This window comes from Notolabrus celidotus, chromosome 8 (assembly GCF_009762535.1).
Source record: "Notolabrus celidotus isolate fNotCel1 chromosome 8, fNotCel1.pri, whole genome shotgun sequence".
NCBI classification, from domain to species: domain Eukaryota; kingdom Metazoa; phylum Chordata; class Actinopteri; order Labriformes; family Labridae; genus Notolabrus; species Notolabrus celidotus.
The window spans coordinates 33,630,536-33,652,602 of NC_048279.1; the positions used below are offsets into that span (position 1 = coordinate 33,630,536).

Genomic DNA, 22,067 nt, shown 5'->3' on the forward strand with positions numbered 1-22,067 from the left:
TTAGGGGAATTTTGTCTTTTAAAAAGCACTTCATGGTTTGGCCCTCACTTGCATCTAAGAACTCCTGTCTCTGTATCACTCTGTCAGAGCTCTCAGATCATCACAGAAAAACTTCCTGTCTGTCCGAACAGCAAGGACAAAGAGATATGGGGACAGGGCCTTCTCCATCTGTGCCCCAAAACTGTGGAATTCTCTTCCCCCCACCGTCTGAGTCTCCCCCACCATCAAGACTTTTAAAAGTCGTTTCAAAACTCACTTTTATTCATTTGCCTTTAACTGCCCCTAACCACACTGGCTCAGATACTCACTGCACTGTTAATTGTATTTCTTGTCATTACTGTTTTATTATTAATGTTAATCTCATTTTTGATTATATTGCTCTCTTACCACTCTTCTTTCCCTCTCTCTCCTGTTTGTGTGATTTTTATTTTTCATTTTCTCTTTGTGGATCAACTGTGCTGTGTTTAAAGTGCTATATAAATAAAGTTGATTTGATTTTACAATGTTTTATTTCTTTATTTTGACTCATGTGATTAGATGAACTGCCTGTTTTATTTTGTTGCCCATGTGAAGCACTTTGTAACTTGGTTTTTGAAAACAAAGATAATTATTATTAGGACTTTGATGTATCAGAAATCAAACAATCTGCACCATCACTAGAGACAAACCATGTGTGTAGTTTTCTAAGAGGTAAAGAAAAGACAGGACACCACAGATCAGGCAGATAAAGACTCCGGAGAGTTTTAATTCTTTCCCAATTCCACATAAAACAAATATAAAAAAGTAGAGCGCCCTCTAGATTCGGAATTAATCGGCATCAACCTGAAGCTTCCTCCTCTGTTCGTGTCAGCACAGTTTTAAAAAGACCCATTCATAAGAACACGAGCAGGTTGAAAATTAAACGAAACGAAAAAACAGATCACTACAGCCAATGTTTCAAACAGACTTAACGTTTAAATTCCTACTTTGAAAACCGTCCTCAGCTGCTGTTGCACAGAAACATTTTGAATGGCACCGAAACACAATTTAAAAAAACATAAATGAGATTCTTGATGCAAGAGCTGGTAGTTTCTAATGTGTATGTTTAGCACAGGTACTGTGAGAGCATGAGTACACATTTCACTTTATCCAATCATTTGTGTGTGTGTGTGTGTGTGTGTTTGTGTGAGTGTGAGTGCATGTGTGAGTGTGTGTGTTTCTCAGAGCTGCAGGGCACAGAACTGCTGGTACACGGCCAGGATGTGGTGGTCCAGCTCTGCGGTGAACAGCAGGTTCTCCAGGGTTCCCATGTACTGCTGGATGGTCACATGGTGCTGCAGGAAGAAGAGAGCGTCATACAGAGAACACACACACACACACTTTGTACGACTGTGGTGTGAGTTTAGGTGAATTCTTTACCATGAGGAAGACCTGCTGCAGCCTCTCGATGCAGTTTTTGTACCAGGGCGTACTGATGTCGACGCTGCCCGTCTCACAGCGGACCAGATGCTCCGTCAGCAGCATGATGAAACGCTGCAGGAGAGGAAACAGCATTTAAAGAGTCTGTTCATGCAACACCTCCTTCTTAGTCATAACTAAACTCAGCTAGGTTCATCAGATTTACTCGTTTTTAAACGCTACGTTTCCAACAAATTGAATCCCTACTTTTACACAAATCTCCAGGAAATGAAAAACGGCACAGCTGAAGGCTGATTTATACTTCTGTGTCAAATTGACGGCGTAGCTTACACCGGAGGTCTGTGTTAGAGTTGCCAACCGTCCCGTTTTCCTCAGAATTGTTCTCTTTATTCACCAGCTGTCCTGGTAAAATAAAAATCTCTCCTGGGATACAATTTGTTCCAGTTTTAGGGGAAAATGCAAAAACCTCCTTTGATTTCCTTCTTTCTAGAGATTGTTTCTAAGCGCCGCTCAATGGCTGCTTGTTGCAGCAGCTCTCTCTTCGTTGTTCTTTATTCCATATCTGTTTTGTTATCTTTGTATTTGGAGTCATGTCTTTTAATGACTCATTTGATTCAGATTCAGATTCAGACAACTTTATTGATCCCAAGAAGGGCAATTCATTCATAGCTTACCATACAACATTTAACATCTACAACACATCCATCATATATACATGCTACAAGTCACGCACCGGGTCTGTACACGGGACTAGAGGGTCTGTGGAGGACAGCATAAGTTAATGTAATAAATAAATAACAGTAAAATACGACAACGATTAAAAGACATTATAATCTCTTGTCATTCCAATGTTATTTAAAATGACTAGAAAGACTGCCGTCTGAGTTTAAAAGCCTGATAGCAGACTTTGAATACCGGTTAGTTCTCCTCATGGGTGCATTTGTTGGCCATAGACACCAAACTGGCTGCGTTTGCAGGGGTGTTTGTGCTATTTTTGTTCCTGTCTGTGTCCAGAGATCCTGTGTAACCATGGTAAACATTGTTTACATACGAGATCAGCTGTTAGCAGCCCGTAGCATGTTGATTCTAAACGATGATAGCCCCGATGTTCCCTGCGAGCTGAGGAGAAGGAGGCAAGGACAACGTGCTGGTACTGAGGTGCAAGCTTAAAAAGGCGACATGGACCTGTCCTTCCACCCACCGTTATGGGGAATGTAAGATCTATCTACGATAAGGTGGATGAGCTAACCCAGCACCAGAGTAGCATCATGCTAACAGAGCTAACACCAGACATGAACGCCACATTGGAAGGATTTCACCTGCTGTGGGCGGACAGGATACAGGAGAGCAAGACTGAACTAACTGGGGAAGAAGGCCAGCTCAGTCCTGGACCCTGTTGAGGTGGTGGCTGACAGGAGGATTATGGCCAAGCTGTCATCTCTGATGGCATTTTTTTTTCTATATATATATTCTTGTTGAAATTCTTCTTTTTGTTTGCTGCTGTAACTCCATGAATTTCCCCACTGTGGGACGAATAAAGGAGTATCTTATCGTCCGTGTATTTCATCTCCTCCTCTCTATTCTTCATGTAATCATGTCTGTATGATAAACAGCAACATGTATCAGCTGTAGGTTAACATAAAACGCTCTGAACCGCTGCGGAGAAGTAAACAGAGATCGTAGTGGGGCTGGAAGCAGGCAACCGGCTATCAGAGAGACCGCACTGCCTTCAAGCGCAGAAGAAGAGATGATGTAATCAGTCGACCTTCAGTACCTGAAAGATAACGAGGAAGAGGTTCTTCTGCTCGCTCTGAGCCGACTCCACCTTCTCCTGTAGCCTCTCGATCTGCTCCTCCAGCTGACCCTCCTCATCCTCGCTGTTCTTGTCCATGTCCTCCTCATCGCCGCTGTCTCTCTGCTGGGGAACGAGTAGACGAACAAACATTTAACCCTAAAGCTTTAAAACGGCTTGATGCGACAGTGAGGGACCTAACGAGAAGGACATAGTTACTCTTTTATGCTGCTGCTTCTCCAGCTTGTCTTTGGCCTCCTCCAGCTCCTTCTGGATCTTCTGGACGTGTTTGTTCATTTTTCGGATGGTGGAGTGAAGAATCTCCCAGACGAAGAGTCTGAAAGGGAACAGGTTTTATTTGATAGATGCAGGCAGAGAGAAAAAACAGTGCACCAAATATATTTGGCTTTGGAGCGACGGTAACATGTGGAAAGAGATGAAGTGGTTGACGTGTACTAAGGAGCAGAGGGCAAGAGTGGCGATCATGCTGAGTGATAATCCTCTGAGCATGGAGCACCCACTGAGCTGAAGCAGCGCCCGTCTGCTCATGTTTATTACTCTGATGTCTCACCTGGTGAACTCATGAGCCATGTCCTGAGAAAAGAGCCAGTTCGCCACAGCTGCACAGTCCACCACCTGGGTCCGGACCATTTTGTCCACCAGCACGGCGGTCATCTGTAAGGCGGGGTACATTCACATCACATCACATCACCCACACATGAAAACTGCAGTACTGACATTCTTACAGACACATCCAGGGTGTTAATCTCCCTCTGTTATTGTACCTGTGGGTGGTTCCTCCACACTTCATAAACCACCTTCAGGATGTGGAGTTTGCCCTCATCGCTGTCTGCAAGGGCCTTCAGGATTTCATGAAACCTGGAGGGGTTAGATGGAGGTGAGGCCAACAGGTATGGATTCAACTATAACAAAGTGATGTGGTCCAGAGAAGTAGAAGGAGTAGAGATCGTTTAATTAAATGTAAACCAGCACTGAATACTGCAGGCGGTCAGTTAATGGTTTAATTCGACTTTCACTTTATTTCATTATGTCATGGCGACAGAGTCTCTGTCATCTTCTCACTTTGCTCGATTATAGAGGCGTCTTTTTTCCTTGTTTATCCCTCACAGTACTGTCATCGTCTTTTCTTCTATTTAACTATCATTTAGTCAGGTTTAGATCCGAGGAGAAGAGATGTATTTATAAGGACACCGGGCAAAATGCAACCCAGTTTCAAAAACCAATCAAACTCACAGAGTAGATTAAAGAAGAAATAACTCGAATGCTTCCCTTTTAAACCGACAAGAGAGCTTTGATGCACTTAAACTGTGGAACTCTCTCCTCTGGACGTCAGAACGGCGAGCTCTCTGAGTGTTTGTAAATCTAAACTTAATACCTACCTTTTTAATCTGGCTTTAAACTTGGAGTCATTATTTTTAGCCCTGGCCTGAATTAATATAATCATTGCTGTAGCAACATTTGTTTATTTTATTTATTTGATCTTTTTAACTTAAGCTTATTTTTAACTTTTCTTTCTATTCTTACTTATTTTATTAAATTTACTGTATTGATTTTTATTTTAATTTTTAAGTATTTTATTCATGATTATGTCTTTTATTATTTTCAATCTCTGTTGTTTTCTGTCTCTGTTCTTTGTGAAGCACTTTGGGCTGCATGCTTGTATTTATGAAAGGTGCTTTATAAATAAAGTTGAGAACTGATCAGCTGATCAGAATCATACAGCCAGTCTGGATTTAAGGGATTTAACTGAGGGTATTTAAGGCTAATGTATTTATATCGCACATATTGTACACAAAGGAAACTAACTGTGCTTCAAACTAAAGAAGAAACTTAAAAAATCATAAACAAATAGAAGTTTGAATATTAAAATGTAGGTAGAATGCAGAGTGCATAAAAACATTCAGGGAGATTAAGTTTTGCAAATTTAAATCCAGACTGTAGACTTTTTAAAGACAGAGGGTGCAGAAAACCCCCCAAACATTCTTTCCTAACTCAGATTAAACTCTGGAAACATCTAAACTAAATGTTAAAAAATGACCTACACTACCCGTCAAAAGTTTGGACACACCTTCTCATTAATTTTTATTTATTTTAATTATTTTCAACATTGTAGATTAATACCAAAGACATCCAAACTATGAAATAATCTGGTTCTGCCATAATCTGGATTACAACAGTAGTCAAATAGAGCTATCCATTGTGTACTAACCCTACCTCTGAACAACACAACTGATGGTCTCAAACACATTAAGAAGGCAAGTCATTCTACAAATGAACTCTTGACAAGACTCATGTTAATTAGAAACCAGATTCCAGGAGACCACTTCATGAAGCAGACTGAGAGAATACCAAGAGTGTGCAAAGCTGTCATGAAGGAAAAAGGGGGCTACTTTATAGAATCTAAAATATAAAACATATTCTGCTTTGTTTCACACTTTTTTATTCATCACATAATTCCATATATGTTATTACATAGTTTTGATGTCTTCAGTATTAATCTACAGTGTTTACAATAATTTAAATAAATACAAACCCTTGAATGAGAAGGTGTTTCCAAACTTTTAAGTAGTAGTGTATATGAATTTATACTCTTTCATACCTGAGGTCGACACTGCAGAAGTAAAAAAAAAAAAAAAGGAGCTTCTTCTCATGACGGGGAAACTTACTTGCCGAGGGCGCTGAAGGAGTGGCTGAAGGATTTGGCTGCCAGATTGAGCAGAGTCTGCAGGAACACTTCGGTCTTCAGGGGGTTAAAGGTCTCACCCTCGTCTGAGAGAGGAATATAAAGAAGAGGAAAATACTGAGAACATGTTGTTTAACCCTGCAGACTGAAATATTTAACTAAAGAAGAACACCTTCACCACAACCTGATGAGCAACAAGTTTTTCAAGATGACTTTTTAAAGTCTTGGAAAATCTCGAGACTAGTTTCATCATTTATCTACTTTTACATCAAATTTAAGATTGTATTTTGAAGTGGAGGCTTTAGGAAGAACATCTCTTTATGTCAGTCTTTAGCGCAGGGGTTCCCAAAATTCTCAGGCCACGACCCCCAAAATAAAGATGCCAAAGACTCGTGACCCCCACTGTCCCTCAAAGTGATTTAATGTGGCTTCTTTTAGCTGGTCTGCAGAAAATGACCCTACCTATATGAGCATGTGTCTGTGTTTCCTGTGCCGTTATTAATTAACCTGCTGCTACTAATGCTTTTGATGATTAACTGTTCACTAACTCTAAACTTAGGAGTCATCTGGGAACAAAGAAAGGCAGAAAACTCATTGAACTTTCTATTTTCAAGGTTTTAATTCAAGTTTAGCTACTATCTTTGTTGAGATTTTTACTATAATGGGTAAAATGTACTTTTTCTGGATAACTGTAAAATTAAACGTTCTGGAAGACATCTCACGACCCCCCATTTGTGTCTCGCGACCCCCCCAGGGTGTTCCGACCCCTGCTTTAGAGCACTTGTCAGGCGTTAATAGGTGTGAATGAAGTCTGCATACAACACGTAACCCTACAGATACATCAAAAGAGAGACAAACCATCATCGTCTTCTTGGTTGGGGTTGGGCACGTCTTTGAGGATGGCCAGGATCTCTTCGTTGGTTGCTCGGTTCTTGATGGCGTTTGAGACGGTGACGGACACCGGGTAGCCTGGTAACGAAGCTGTGAGGCAGAGGAGGTGTTAAGACCAAGTATTCATTCCTGAACTTTTACTCTAGTCAGAGAATGATCTTTTGAAACCACTGAAGGCGGACAGAGGATTCGTGTTTAAGTCGTCTCAGCTCATTCTGTCCACATGTCACTGTTTGAGGCCTTGAAACAAGTCAGACCAGGCTGTGTCAATCCCTTTAAGGCCAGTGTATTGACTGTCTCTGTATAAACTGGACATCTGATGACTTCTTACCAGAATTCTCTTCTGTATATTTGAAGCTGAATAAAGGTTCAGCTGGGATGAGCGCTGAGAAGGTCGGAGGAACAATGTCCACTATCCGCTGGTGGTATGAGAGTCTGTCAGGTGAGGAAGAAACAGACGAGCTTTAGCTCAACGAGGAAGTCAAGCTGAATGAAACACCATGCATGAGAGGAGGATTAGATATTTAAACATGTAGAAAGGTGAGTGATGCTTTAATACCTCATGCTCTTCTCCAGGACCTCTTTGACAAACTTGGGTTTAGGTTTGTCGAGATCAACAGCCAGGCAGTCAGACCTGTAAAGAAAAGAAACAGATTGTTAATCCAAAGTGTGAAAAGGCTGACGTTAAAGCCTTTCTCTGTCCGTCACAGGATCACTCACCAGTCGTCCCAGCTCCATCGAAACTGGAAGTTGCTCAGATGGTGAGCAAACCAGTTGATTAGTCTGGAAATGAACACAAAGAGATGAAAAGACGGGATATTAGATCACTGCTTTGTTTCAGCTTCGGTCTTCTGATTGGTTACAGTAAAAGGTGGGGTTATGATACCTGTCTATGCAGCTGGTGTTCATGGTGTCCAGTCTCATGTACAGCATCTCTGTAGCTTGAGCCAACTGACAGACGGATGTTAAGGCAAAGTCTCTTTTAACACACACACTCTTATCACAACAGCTTTTCAAAACATCACACCTAATCGTTAATGCAGCCGCAAAAAATCAAAACAAGGAGGTGGCTGTGTGGGAGAATGATCATGAGTTTCCTTATGTTGCTAAATTAAAAGGCAAAACTTCTGGTTTAACATCTTTTAAAAATATCATTTCAATCTTTCAAATCAAGACGGAAACAACACAAACATTCTGAAAGACCTTTCTGCAAAATATCAGCCTCATTAGCAGGAAAGCTGTCTTTCACTCTTCACTTACAGGTAATTATGTTGTTTAAATAAAGATGTGTGCAGAATCACATGCATGAGTCTTACTGTCACCCTTTTGCAAGGAACCTTGGAGTTATTTTGGACAGTGACTTTAAGTAGATAAGCTCTATTGTTAAAACAAGCTTCTTTCAGTTAAGACTATTAGCAGAAGTGAAGCCTTATCTTCCCAGAAATGATTTCGAGAGAGTTATTCACACCTTTGTTACTTCAAGCTTAGATTACTGTAACTCTTTGTTTGTTGGTCTCGACCAGTCAGCATTGCACCGTCTACAGGTCGTCCAAAATGCAGCCGCCCGCCTGCTGACTGGAAAGAAACGGCGGGATCACATCAGTCCTGTCCTTGAGTCTTTGCACTGGTTGCCTGTGAACTTTAGGATCCAGTTCAAGGTCCTATTAATTATCAATTAACTATCAATTGATTTAAAGTGTTTAAATGGTCTGGCATCGTCTTATTTATCAGACCTTGTACAGCCTCACAGTACTTCACAGGACTTAGGTCATCAAACCAGCTGCTCCTGGCAGTACCTCGGTCCAGACTCTGTACTCGTGGGGACAGAGCCTTCTCTGTGGCGGCCCCAAAGCTGTGGAACAGCCTACCTTTCCAGGTTAGAGCTGCACAGTCTGTGGATCACTTTAAAACACTCCTAAAAACCTATCTTTTCTCCTTGGCGTTCAGTCCCAGCTAAACAAGAATCCTTGGCTTCTTACTTCTTTACTCTTTTATTTCCTAAATTGAGCTCCTACTATTCTTTTATTGTTTTTATTTATTGTTATATTGTGTATGATTATATTGTATTTTAATATCTGTACAGCACTTTGGTCAACTGAGGTTGTTTTAAATGTGCTTTATAAATAAAGCTTGACTTGCATACAAACAACATGAGATGAAACTGACACATAATCGGACTAATAAGAGGAACCGATCATGGACTAAAGATCACATGACACTTCTAAAACGTATTTATTCAGTCTGGTTTTTATGTAGGGTTTTATAACTTACTTTGATTTTTATATTGATTTAAATGTTGCTTTATTATTTTATCAATTTTAACTGTTTATCTTATTTTATTTTATTTATTGTTTAATTTATGTACTCAGTTTTATTGATATTTTTAGCCTTCATTTTATTTTCAACTCTTACCTTTACCCTTTTTAAATGTGTTTATTTTAACTATTAATATTATTTTTGTTTTTTTAAAGTTATATTTTTGGCCTTTTTGCCTTTATTTTATAGGACAGCTGAAGAGAGACAGGAAATGTGGGGAGTAGAGAGCGGGGGAAGACATGCAGGAAATGGTCGACCGGCTGGGAATGGAGCCGGCAACCCCTGCGACGAGGACTGTAGCCTGTGTATGTGGGGCGCTTAGACCACTAGGCCACCAGCGCCCCAACTTTTAATATTCTTAATATTAATTTGATGCTTTAACTTATTTGAATTACACATATTTTATTGCTTTTGGTGTGCATTAGTCTCTATTTTAAAATCCATATATGTTTTCTAATATGTCTTTATGCCATTATTTTACTTCTGCTTCTTTCTTGTTTTCAGTTGCTGTAAAGCACTTTGGGTTGCATTTGATTTGTATGAAAGGTGCTATATGAATAAAGCTTGATTGACTGATTGATTGATTGACTGATTTACGTTCTGCAAGGAGAAGTAGGCGTCTTGGATAACAGTGTGGACATGAACGATCAAGGATACAACTTGTGGCAATGATCCAGGCTGCAGTTTGCAGAGTTCAATGAGCAGTGTGGTGTACATGACATCAGTGTGAGGTGGAACGGGCAGCTGGAACAGTTCTCCAAAGATCACCTGAGAAGAACAGAGACACGGATTAACATTCACTTTTTAAAATATCTCTGTTACTTCCCAGAATCTAGTTTTTAAAAAGGAGCATACCTCCACGATGTGGTAGTTCAGTGGAATCTTGTTCTTCCCGGGATAACTCAGTAACTGTGCAGCACTGAGAGGGGATAAAAGGAAGGGGTTAAAACATTTGTGTTCAACATGCAGCGTCAGATACGACAAAAATACAACAACCATGAATCTCTCTGCCCACCATGTTTTCCTCTCCTTCCAGTGAGTCTTAATGATAGTGTGCAGATTTTCCTCGATGACGTATCTCTCCACAGAATGGCTGCCGGGCATAACGGGACCCTGAGGGGTTTCACATATTAATAACTCTGCTCTGAAGAACATTCATGGAAGCATTTGTTAAAATTAGTCTTTTTTTAAATATACCTCCGGGGCATCAGTGTAGTCGAACATGCGGAAGACGACCCTGGGCATGGGGTACTGGGCATCAGGCATGTGGCCCGGTGGGGTGAAGGGGGGCAGGTTGTGTTGCAAAGCCTCACAAAGCACGCTGTCAAAAGCGATGTATGGACGAAGGATGTGTCGCTCCTGCCAGCGGTCCTTCTTCAGCTTCTGAATCTGAGACCAGAGGCAGTCCAGGTACTGAGGGATGGACAGAATAATTACACAATGTCTTAAGAGTCCTGAAGCTCACACAGCAAGCTCCCAGATGAGTTATTTTCTCAACAATCAAAGAGTTGCTCCTCCATCTCTCACCTCCTCCTGTGGGTGAGGCTTCTCTGCTGTCCACACCTGCAGCATGGGGACGTGTGTCTTTACTCGGCCTCTGGAATGAAAAGAAAAAAAGATCAACATAAAGGAACAGCCCACTGATAAAATCATTTCAAAGAGGTGATTCAAGGAGGAAAAAAGGAGGAGAGAAAATGTGGTACATGTCTTACTTGAGGTAGCCTTCGATCTGGCTAAGAAGTCGGTCCATCTCCACATCCTTCTTCTCGTAAAGTTCCTTACCAACCCAGGGAAGACAGGACAGAACCACATACACAAACCAGTCTGATCGAACCTGAGGATAGAAGCAGAACCATGACATGTGGATTAAATTATGAATAAATAGCCACACGAGCCAGTTCTATGAACTCTTGTCAGTCCCATTTTTAGCCCTTATTTATAGTGTTTGCACATTTAGTTTCTGCAGTCCATTGCTATGTCTTATTGTTTTTTTTCAATCTTAAAATGAAAGCCCATCATCACTCCATCTTAACCCCTTCACCCACCTGAGGTACGTCTTCCTCCTGTGTAACACTGACAAAGTTTTCAAACATGGCCACCATTGAGGGAGCAGCGATCACATGGCAGTTGACCAGATCTGACAGAAATCGCACCTTCAAACAAAGAAAACATCGTTAAAAGAAGAAAAGGTGAGATTGATTTCAGTTCATTATTTAAAAAAAGTCAGCCTACCAAGTAAACGGCTTCACTGTACAAGTTGTTCTTCAGCGTCTCCTTGAGTTGTCGGATCATGGCCTCCACAAACTCGCCCCCAAAGTTGTAGTTCCTGGCATTCAGCAGGCCGACGAGAGTCGTGTACACGGTCAGCTTCTCAGGAAGGAGGCGGGCGCTGGAGGAAAAAAAACACAACTCAGTGAGAATCTAACTCACTCTCACTCACTCACTCTCTCTCTCTCTCTCTCAAAAGACGAGAACAGGGCTGAACTTACACAGCACATAAAATGCGCAGTATTTTGTTTTTGTAATTCGGAAGGTCGGCCTCCAACACGCCTGCGAGGCCCTCCAAGTTGCTCTCCAGGGACGACGTACTCTGTAAGACAATGATGCACTTTAACATCTGCAAGGTTTGACAAAGCAGGTTCTGGAAATGCAGTAATCAGAGTGAGACGCATCTGATGTGAAGGTCAACGGACTGAGAAAGAACTTCATCTGTTTACCTTCTCCCCAACACGACATATCAGGGACTCCAAGCGGTCCTCAATTTCAATGGGCTCTGATGTTCTCCTCCTTTTGTGGGCCTGACCACCTGGAGGGAGACAAAGATCACAAAGTGAGTGGAGTGATGGACATGAAAGAAGACCTTCACCAGATTAACAAACCAAGATCTTCAAAAAAGACTAATAATAATGTGGTTTGGTCTTATCTTGCTGCATTATGCAAAGTCTTCCTGAAAAAGGACATCATCTGGATGGCAGCACATTTTGAGACAATGCAGTGATTTCCACTGCAGAGGATCCAATGATCATGGCCATCAAGTATCAGTTATCATCTTTGGCTCTTTTGTGAAGAGATTTATCCAGAATATAAGATATTTGTGGTGGATTTTCTCTTGTATTGATTAAAAAGGTAACACATCAGACCACAGTCCGTTTATCATGTATGACTCACACTGTACAAATATATCTTCTCAGAGCTACTCTCACTGAGCTATTTGTACGCATCACATCAGCTGGTTACCGCCCACCACCCCTGACTATGAGCACTAGCTAATAATACTTTATGTAATAGTCAAATTTACATCAATATTAATACCTTCAGGGGTGATTTACAAGGAGCGACTTAACCCTCCTGTTATGTTGTGGGTTAAATTGACCCCTTTTTAAAGTTCAAAAATCTAAAAATAAAATGTTAAAAGTATTTTTCGGTATGAAACTTCAAATATATAAAATTAAAATTGTTCATTTCACATTTTAGGCAACATATGTCTTCCAAACCAGCTAAATACAGCCTAAAAATCTGGGCAGCATGTGACAGAAGATGTGTCTTGTGTTAATGTATCAACATCACTTCATAAAAAATAATAATTCAAAATAAAATAAAATCTAAGTCATGTAAGACTATTGTATTTATATTTAGGGCTTTCCAATGTACATTTAAAAACTTTTTAACATGATTTTTCCTTAAAAAGGAGTGAGTTATCCTCATTGAACCATGATCTGTGAGAACTAAAGAACACAAACGGACTAAAGATTGTTTTAAATGGTTAATAATGGAGTTAATACTGAGATTTAAAAAATGTGAATTGGGATTTTTGGGGATTCTGACACTTTTGGATAATTAAATATGCAGGAACATTATTGCAGCTCGTATCAGATACAAAACTCTAATCATGACTTACAAAGCAGTCACCAAAACCGCTCCAGTTTACCTGGAACCCCTCATCCAGGTCTACACCCCTTCTCGCCCGCTACGCTCAGCCTCTGAAAGGCACCTAGTGCTTCCAGCACATAAGGCCTCAAAATCAAAATCACTAGCTTGACTCTTCTCTTCTGTTGCCCCTAAATGGTGGAATGAATTGGCCAACTCCATTCGATCTGCAGAGTCCCTCTCTACTTTCAAAAGACAGCTAAAGACCCAGCTCTTTAGGAAGCACTGTGCACTTAGCTAGACTGTTCTCCACTGTTGTCCCCAGTGGCAGATCATGTCTTCCAGCTACAGTTGACTCACACTGTCCTGCTCTACTCTGGGAATCTGTGTTCAGCTCTGGAGTGACCCAGCACTTGGTACTTTGGTCATTATTGTGGTGATGTTAATTGTTGATGACGATAATGGAAGGTCTTAAATGGTTTGGTTGCCTCATTGTAGATGGTCCTTATTTTATTTAATAATAATAATAAAAAATTCCTTACTTACTTTTGTGCATTGCCTTTACACTGCTTGGCAGTACCTAAGATATACTTTATCAAGATATACTTTATATGTCCCCCGTTGGGGGAAATTCTTTTCTTATAGCTGCTTATAACACGGGACAGGGGAATACAACAATGTACTAACATAGTTAAAATATATAACCGTAATAATAGCAATGACAAGGGTAAAATATAATAAAATAAAATATAATAGAAAAAAATATAATAAAATAAAGTATAATAAAATAAAATAAAACATAATAAAATATAATATAATCAAATATAATAAAATATTACAAAATATAATAAAATAAAATATTATAAAATATAATATAATAAAATAAAATATGGCAACTATTGCAGATATATACACTCTATGTACACTTCTATCTGATAAATAGATAAGGTATGTTATTGCACGATAAAAAATTGCACCAGGTAACCTTCACCCAAATTGACTTGAAGCACTTTGTTACTCTTACTGATCTTGTTTCCTCTTGTCTAGATCTTTGCTTGTGTTGTTCTTGTTCTCGTATGTACGTCGCTTTGGATAAAAGAGACTGCTAAATGACATTGTAACATTTAACATTATTGCTGTTCCTTAGAAACGAACATCAGCAGAATGTGTCAGTGGTTTCTGTAGCTGTTGAAACACTCCATATTGTTTAATTTCCATTATAATAACAAAATATACTCATTGGATATGTATATATATACTAATTTGGATATGTCTTATATGGAAACTTAAAGGCATTTAAGAGAGACTTCTCAAAAGCTGTTGTGACTAGGAACACAAAAGACGCGTCCGGCTAACAGCCTCCAATGTACGGGGTCACTCCTTAAACCGAAACACCGGTTTCTTATCATCCACTGGAGCATTTCCACATTATGCATGATAAAAAACAATCTTATAAAAATATAAAGTGTGTTTTAGTGGTTTATATTTTGTGTATAATGTTATAAACCCCAGCCCAGGCCTTGTATAACGATCATTCAATCAGCATGCCTCCAGCCGTTAGCCCAGCAGCCTAGCTAACACACGGACCCTCCACTCACCGTCGTTTTCGTCGCTGTGTCGTCTCCGGGACATTTTTTAAACTCGACTTAACTGCAAAATGATTCTTCAAGAAACTGAAAACAAAGCAAAGAAGTGAGAGCTCGGCTACACACGCTTCTAGAAGGTTCAGCCCGGCCGCTACAAGCTAGTGCAGAAAAATAACAGCGGTCTGATTCAAGTGATGCACTTCCGGGGTACGTTGGGTTTAACCGGAAGGTGCGTCGTCTATTTTCGTCCGGACTGAACTCTCTGGTTTGTTTTCTGCTGCTGCACGTTTCCCGATTGCTGGATATTTACACTGTGTGGACTCTATCTGTGATATTTATTCACTTTCAATACATTCATGATGTTGCAGCCTAACATGTTTAGACATCAAAGTGTGAAGAGCTTATTTTAGACTTCAAGAAGAGATATTTATCTGCCATAGATCGATTGTGAGCTATCGAAGATAACACAAATATTGAAAAAGCTGTGAAAAAAAATGGAACCAAGTGACTCCCCGTGCTCTGATTTCCTGGACTGGGAGCTGGACACTGCGACATCTAATGGGCTTAAACAAGAGAAGCAGCTTTCTGCATCACAAAGAAGATATTACAGCTTCTGTAGGAGGAAAGTAAGTGACAACAAATCCCTCAACATCTGACTGATGCTGTTTATCTATGTGACACAACTGTATTGCCTATTATGTAGCATTATGATTTATGCTATAGGCGTTACAACCATACGGTGGCCCTGAAGGACAAAAGAGATTTTAAAAAGTTGGAGACAAATTTACATTTTGGAAAACATTTTTACATTTTTAAAACAAAATTACATCAGCAAAACACTTTTACCAAGAACAAGAAAAAAATAAAATTTAAGAAAATAAATTTACAAAATAAATAAAATGACAGAACAATTTTACCATTCCTGAAACAAATTTACATTTATTTTTAACGGAAAGGGAATGTACCAAACACCGGAAGTGATCCGGTACCAAACGTCGCTCCATTTGGTTTCTCTCCATCCCATGTACTGTAAAAAATAGCTCTATCCAAACAAACTAAATGATCCCTCACTCATCACTCTTCTTCTTCTTCTTCTTCTTCTTCTTCTTCTTCTTCTTCTTCTTCTTCTTCTTCTTCTTCTTCTAATGGGGTTCCGGCAGGCTGTACACTGGGGAGTGTAATGCTTCCCTCCACAGGCTAGATTGAACACCTACTTACTTTCTGGCATACAGCCCAGTTGATTTTAAAAACCGTAAGACCGCCCGACAAATTAGCGGAGACTGCGCACCAGCGGTAAATATAGTCCTACAGGAAAAGAGAGAGACCTCCAGATCCGACAGTTCTTTGCACAGAATCCGCCTTTCATGCCAATACCTTATACAAGAGAAAAGTACATGCTGAACTGTTTCAGGCATCTCGCACTGACATAACCCATCTGGATGTTTCCCTATGATTTTAAGGTACTGGGCCAGCCCACAGTGCCCCAGTTTAAGCCTGGTTAGGACCACCTCATCCCTCCGCCCAGTCTTTAACACCATCCTTTTCCATTTAATTGATGGCTACACAGAGAAATACTGCCTTCCTCTTTTTTCTTCTGTCCATTCTTTCTGCCACTGTTGCTCTAATTTTTCCTTACAAATACTGTACCACTCGCATCTTCCCATCAATACCTCAAACTCCACTGAGTCTTTTCGCAGAGCCTCTTTCGCTAATCTGTCTGCTATTTCATTACCTTCTATCCCTGAGTGACCAGGCACCCACATAAACTCAACGGAGCACCCTGATTTCTCAACCCTTAAGAGGCAGCACAGGATCTCCCACAACAGGTCCGGACGAGCCCTAGATGTCCCATGATGGAGAGCCAACAGAGCAGCCGCTGAATCTGAGTATATCATGGTGGTAGCCGGTTTAACCTCCTCCACCCACCACATAGCCAGAGAATTCCCAAAAGTTCGGCTGAAAACACTCGATCACTCCCGAATCACCTCCGGTATTTGGCACATTCCCTTTCCGTTAAAAATAAATGTCAATTTGTTTCAGAAGTGGTAAACGTGTTCCGCCGTTTGTAAAATTGTCTCACCGCTTGTAAAAGTGTATTGATTTTGTAAATTTGTTTTCCAAAATGTAAATTTTTCTCCTACTTTGTAAAAGTGTTTCATCTTTTGTGAATTTGTTTTGCCCTTCAGGGCCACCGTACAACCAGGTATCTATGATCTATCAAGGGGTCAACATTAATCTAAGGTGCTGTATGATAATGACTGGGATAATCAAGAAAAAGTAACTCTGATACACATTTTTCTTTCCTTTATCTGTGAATAAATTAAACCCTCTTTATTCTCATACAGTTATTTAAAGTAAACAGAAAGGACAAACATTTTTCATTGGACTGCTCCAAACTTAGACATGAATTTGACAAGGGCTGTCACGCAGACAATGCTTTCTATTTCTGTGTTTTTACTAACCTTTACATCTGATAAATAATCTTTATCCTCCCATGTCTTTTCTACAGTCATTTGCTGTCTTTGTGGCATCGAAGCAGGACAGCAACCCTGAGGCAGGAAGCACATTTTGGTGCTGTTGTGGCGAGACCTTCAGGGAACACTCTGCCATTCATAAACACGTCGCCAGGGCTCACGATGCTGAAATCCAGCAGCTCACACAGGCCTCATATGAGTGTTTGTCGAGCCAGCTAGGAGAAGAAGAACCTGAAACGCTCCATGCAAACAAGTGCAAGGCCGAGCCAGTGGACATCTCTGCATGGATCCCTGAAACTGGTCATATCGCTGGAGAGCAGCTTGAAAAGTACGGCTCAAACTACATTCTTATGTTACGGTTTATCTGCCACCCTAACCTTTTTGTGTTGTCTTAAATGAAAACCCGGCTGAAGTCTCTGTTTATTTTCTCAGGGGTCCAGGAAAGGTTCTCCTCTATTATCACTACTGCCAAGTGGACGATCCACACGTCATCTGTGCTTGGCAGAAAGCTTTGTGTGAGAAGCTTCACTTAACTGGCAAGGTGAATAAATCTATCAACTGTGGATGCAGAATGTATGTTTTGATAAAAAGACTGCTTTTATAAACCCGAAAAGGGAAGGAAACATTTATTAAATTGCTGAAAATATGACATTATACCTTCTTCAGGTGAGAATTGCAACTGAAGGCATCAATGGGACCGTTGGCGGCACCAACATGGCCACTGACTTCTACATCAAAGCCGTGTGTTCACACCCTCTGTTCAAGATGGAGGAGGAGGATTTTAAGGTCAGACTAGTATAAAAAATAAATCTTGTTGGATGATAATGAAATGCTCTTTTTAATTTGATGTTTAATACGTAATTCTGTTGTTCCAAATAAAAAATGTTTTATTATAGAAATATATTTTTTGTAACAGAACAAAAACAAACAATAACAAAAATAGAAAAGCAAAGCCCCTCCCGCCTCCATCAATCATCAACCATCAAACCAGTCCCTGCCCACCCAATCTCTGTAAATGGAAGACAAAAAAAATACTAAACAGAAGGGAGAGTCAGCTACTCAACAAGTCATCAAACATTTGTAAACGAACAGATTTCATCTGGCTGTAAACCAGGAAGGCAAAACCAAGAGTAGTATTAAAAAAAACAGACAAAAAAAAACATTTTACAGGCAAAAATCAAAACACTTTGCAAACCCCAATCACATTTTGATGTTACTGGTGCATTATGTATGTGAATTGAATCTCTCTCTATGTGTGTTTGTGTGATCAGAAGAGTGATGGTGGAGCAGAGTGCTTCACAGACCTGAGGGTGGGAGTTTATAAGGAGATTGTCCCAATGGGAGTTGATCCTGACGCTCTCTCTTACGAACTGGCAGGTATGAATTATTAAAAGATCAATAAGACTTTTTTATACAGCAAAAATCCCTCCACTGTTTCTGTCATTAATGATTCATGTAGCCCAGTTCTTTAAATAATACCCATAGACTGTAAAAAATATGGACGTAGTATCCGTGACGTCACCCATCTGTTTCTGAAGAGCTGTTTTGAGACCAATCGGCTGCGGCAGCCATATTGCTTCTGTCGAGCCAGTGTGACGTAAAGAGGCGGTCCTTGAGCCTCCTAGCCAACAGCAGTGTTCCCACAGGCAGCTGAGCCTCTCATTGGAAGACTAGTAATCTCAATATCTTTGAAATTGCCGAATTAGAAAAAAATTCACCCCCCTCACAGTGAGAGGACGTTGAGAAATTAGCTATTCAGACTACACTCATCTTTTGTACCAGGCTGTAAACATGTTTATTCGTGCTGCAAAGATCGTCTTTTCCCCATTCATGTGTATGTGACTTCCGGTACTTCCGGAGCCAGCCTCAAGCGAATCCTCGATGAACTGCAGCTTTTAACACTTCCGCATTGACTCATATTTTTAGACCGGAGGTTGCCACTTGATAATACCACACCAAATTATTTTCTCTATTATAGATAGCTTTATCTTTTATATGACTTTTTTATAAAAATGTTCAGAAGTCAGCTGATTTCATGGTCTCTGAAGTTTGTATCATCCCTCAGTTCAAACTCTGTTTCCTCTCAGGAGTTCATTTGGAGCCAGAGGAGTTTCACAAAGAAGTGGAGGCTCTCTTGTCCAAAGAGGATTTGTGCAATGACACCATCCTCCTGGACTGCAGGAACTTTTATGAGAGTAAAATTGTAAGTAACTTAGAAGTGTGCAGCATCTATTTAATTTTATTTTACCTTTATTTTATCAAGAATATTCCCATTGGCCAAGACAGCAGCATAAAAAGTCTCACAAAGAAAACAAGACAAAACAAACAATAACACATAGCTATTAGGTCAATTCATAAATTAGCAGTGTTTTTTCCCCCAACTTTATTTATAGAACATTTTAAACATTTTAGAAAGACAGTGATATACAACATAAGGTATGAAAATATACATCAGTTGTCACATCTGAATGTCAACTCCCTTTCCCACCCACCACCCATTACAAGGCCATTCAACAACTACAAAAACAATTTATAATAATAATAATAAATACATGCATAAGTAAATAAATAATAAAATAAAATAATTAAGATAATAAATGGGAAAAAAATAATAAAATATTATTATTATTACAATATCATATTAGATAAAGTAGATAACAAAGAGAAAGTTAAAATTGCACATATCAGTCCTCCAACTCCGAGGAGAAATCTAGAGAATGTATATAGTTCAAAAAGGGATCCCAAGTAACATGAAATTATTTCACCCAGCCTTTTGGTGGTAACCTAAGCTTCTCAAGCTTCAAATTATAAAGCACCTCACAGATCCAACGAGAATTTGAAGGGGTGGCGGAGGAGCCTCCAATTGAGGAGAATCAACCGATGGGCCAACAGAGTAAATTAGCAATGTTAAGCTATCTGCACCAGCTGTCTTTTAAAAAGCTGTTTCTAACTGGTTGCATTGAGGACATTTGCTCCCCTAAGGCACCAGCAGTGCTGACGTCGCCTTTTGACCAAATAGAAAAATAAAATATTTGAGATGTTAAACTACAACAACATTCAGAAGTGTTTGACCTTCAGTAGGGGAAATATTTTTCCTCACAGTTCTCATAATAAAACAGCACAAGAGACAGACTGTGGTGTTTTTATTAATGTTCTAAAACATGATTATTCTCACTCCAGGGACAGTTTACACGATGCCTGGCCCCTGATATTCGTAAGTTCAGCTACTTCCCGGACTACGTCGACCAGAACCTCGAGCTGTTCAGGGACAAGAAGGTTTTGATGTACTGCACAGGAGGGATCCGCTGTGAGCGCGGCTCTGCCTACCTCCGCTCAAAAGTAAGCTGACATATCCTGGATGTGGACTAAAAAATGCAGCATGATTGATTTTTGTAAAGTTGGAGGCTTCTTATTCAACTGGAATGTCAGAAAGTGACTCACATTAAGCTGGCTGCTAATTCCCCACAAGGGGGGACTGTTCAGTCGTTCTCTGCTGTGACTTTAGATGAATATCCACTCAGAGCAGACGACTGATAAAAACAAAGCAGGATTAGTTTGTGTTGTGATTGTTTTGTTTTCTGTCCTGCCCGTAGGATGTGTGTAAAGAGGTGTTCCAGCTGAAAGGTGGAATCCACAAGTATCTGGAGCAGTTTCCAGATGGTTTCTATCGTGGGAAACTCTTTGTGTTTGACGAACGATACACCATCTCCTCCAACAATGACGTCATCTCAGGTTTATTATTCTCAAAGCCTCTTTTCAGCATGTTGTATCTGAAAACATAACTACACAATAACATTTGCTCAGTGTTGTGTTCAGAAGTGCATATAGTTAAAAGTCTGTGTGTCTGTTCAGACTGCAGGTACTGCGGCTCTCCCTGGGACCAGTACAAGCTCTGCTCCACCCAGTTCTGCTGTCAGCTGGTTCTGTCCTGTCACGGCTGCAGAGAGGCCGGACACACCGCCTGCTGCCCCACCTGCCAAACCAAAGCACAGGCTCGGAGCGAGGAATCCGCTGCTCCTCAGCATCATAAAGAGGAGTGCGAGTGCACGGGTGGACGCCCCAGAATCCCTCAGGATGTGTAGAGACCAGGCAGACAGGATTGGACACCAGTACTTCGGTCACAAAATGTTTCATGTGCATACAAATGAAGATATTTATCAGACTGTAAAACCACAATTAACTCAAGGTTTCCAGTCATTTGAGAGTCATGAGTTTTTTTTATATTATGGTGACAGATGTTCTGTGTCTTAACAGTTTGTTTTAAAGACAGTGTCATGTGCAAACCTTGTATTAAATGATGAAACTGTTTATTTGCATCTGCAGACACCTCTAGTGTTATTTACCAAATGTTGTGAAACTTCAATGCATCATTCGTTCTGAAAGCTTGGTTTCAGGAAACATGAATATGTTGTGGTTGTGCCTGTTTCAGTAAAACTGGGATTGTATCCTCCTTTTAAAAACCAGTGCTCTTACAAGTGTTTATGTTGCTACGTGTGTTTTATTTTGTTTGATAGTCTGACAGACAATTCAAAATTCAAGTGGCATGATGGTATTCTGGATAAAAAGTGTGAATGGAACCATCTTTTGAAAAGCAGGTTACTGTGACTGCAGGTGTTGCTTAACTTTGTTGAAACCACAGGCGGCAACACATCTGAGCGCCTTACTTCAGATAAAACCTTTAAACTGAATTCACCTAAATGTGTCAATCAGAGGCTGTGGAAGAAGTTTTAATGTCAGATGAGGAGTTCAGATGAAATATCAGCAGATCTCAGCTGGGTCGAGCAAAAATAATATTCCAGAGTCACTGGGAACTATTTAACTATTTATTGAATAGTCACATTATGGCTTTAATTTAATTAAGATAGTTTTACTGGGAAATACATTTCACACAAAACTCCTGACTGCTGTAGAAGTCTGCTATTTCTTCATTTCTGAATCTCACAGCTACAGCTACTTTTGACGCATCACAGCTGGGTGCTGGTAAAAAAAAATTGTAAAAATAAAAAAAGGAAGAGAAGAGAAGAGAGATTCCTTTACTT

General features: G+C 40.1%; 3 protein-coding genes across 3 annotated transcripts in view; 1 reads left to right on the forward strand and 2 right to left on the reverse strand.

Moving 5' to 3' along the window:
- Positions 1-22,067, reverse strand: part of LOC117817031 (leptin receptor overlapping transcript-like 1) — a 762,389-nt gene that overhangs the window by 624,104 nt on the left and 116,218 nt on the right. The gene's annotated exons all lie outside the window — the stretch shown is intronic.
- LOC117817017 (nuclear cap-binding protein subunit 1) lies at positions 717-14,791 on the reverse strand. The gene is made up of 23 exons (XM_034689457.1): positions 14,567-14,791; positions 11,819-11,907; positions 11,591-11,691; positions 11,334-11,490; positions 11,147-11,254; positions 10,814-10,935; positions 10,629-10,698; positions 10,299-10,514; positions 10,117-10,214; positions 9,957-10,020; positions 9,759-9,869; positions 7,672-7,736; positions 7,506-7,568; positions 7,345-7,419; positions 7,117-7,220; positions 6,753-6,875; positions 5,878-5,980; positions 3,976-4,069; positions 3,762-3,865; positions 3,410-3,527; positions 3,173-3,316; positions 1,399-1,512; positions 717-1,313 (listed from the first exon to the last, which is right to left on the reverse strand). The coding sequence occupies exons 1-23, from the start codon at positions 14,598-14,600 to the stop codon at positions 1,200-1,202; spliced, it is 2,391 nt and encodes a 796-aa protein (XP_034545348.1). The 5' UTR covers positions 14,601-14,791; the 3' UTR covers positions 717-1,199.
- Positions 14,773-21,508, forward strand: LOC117817023 (thiosulfate sulfurtransferase/rhodanese-like domain-containing protein 2). The gene is made up of 9 exons (XM_034689465.1): positions 14,773-15,180; positions 17,064-17,356; positions 17,461-17,569; positions 17,695-17,814; positions 18,300-18,405; positions 19,116-19,231; positions 20,209-20,367; positions 20,622-20,760; positions 20,881-21,508. Exons 1-9 carry the CDS (start codon positions 15,049-15,051, stop codon positions 21,108-21,110), a joined length of 1,404 nt encoding a protein of 467 aa, XP_034545356.1. The 5' UTR covers positions 14,773-15,048; the 3' UTR covers positions 21,111-21,508.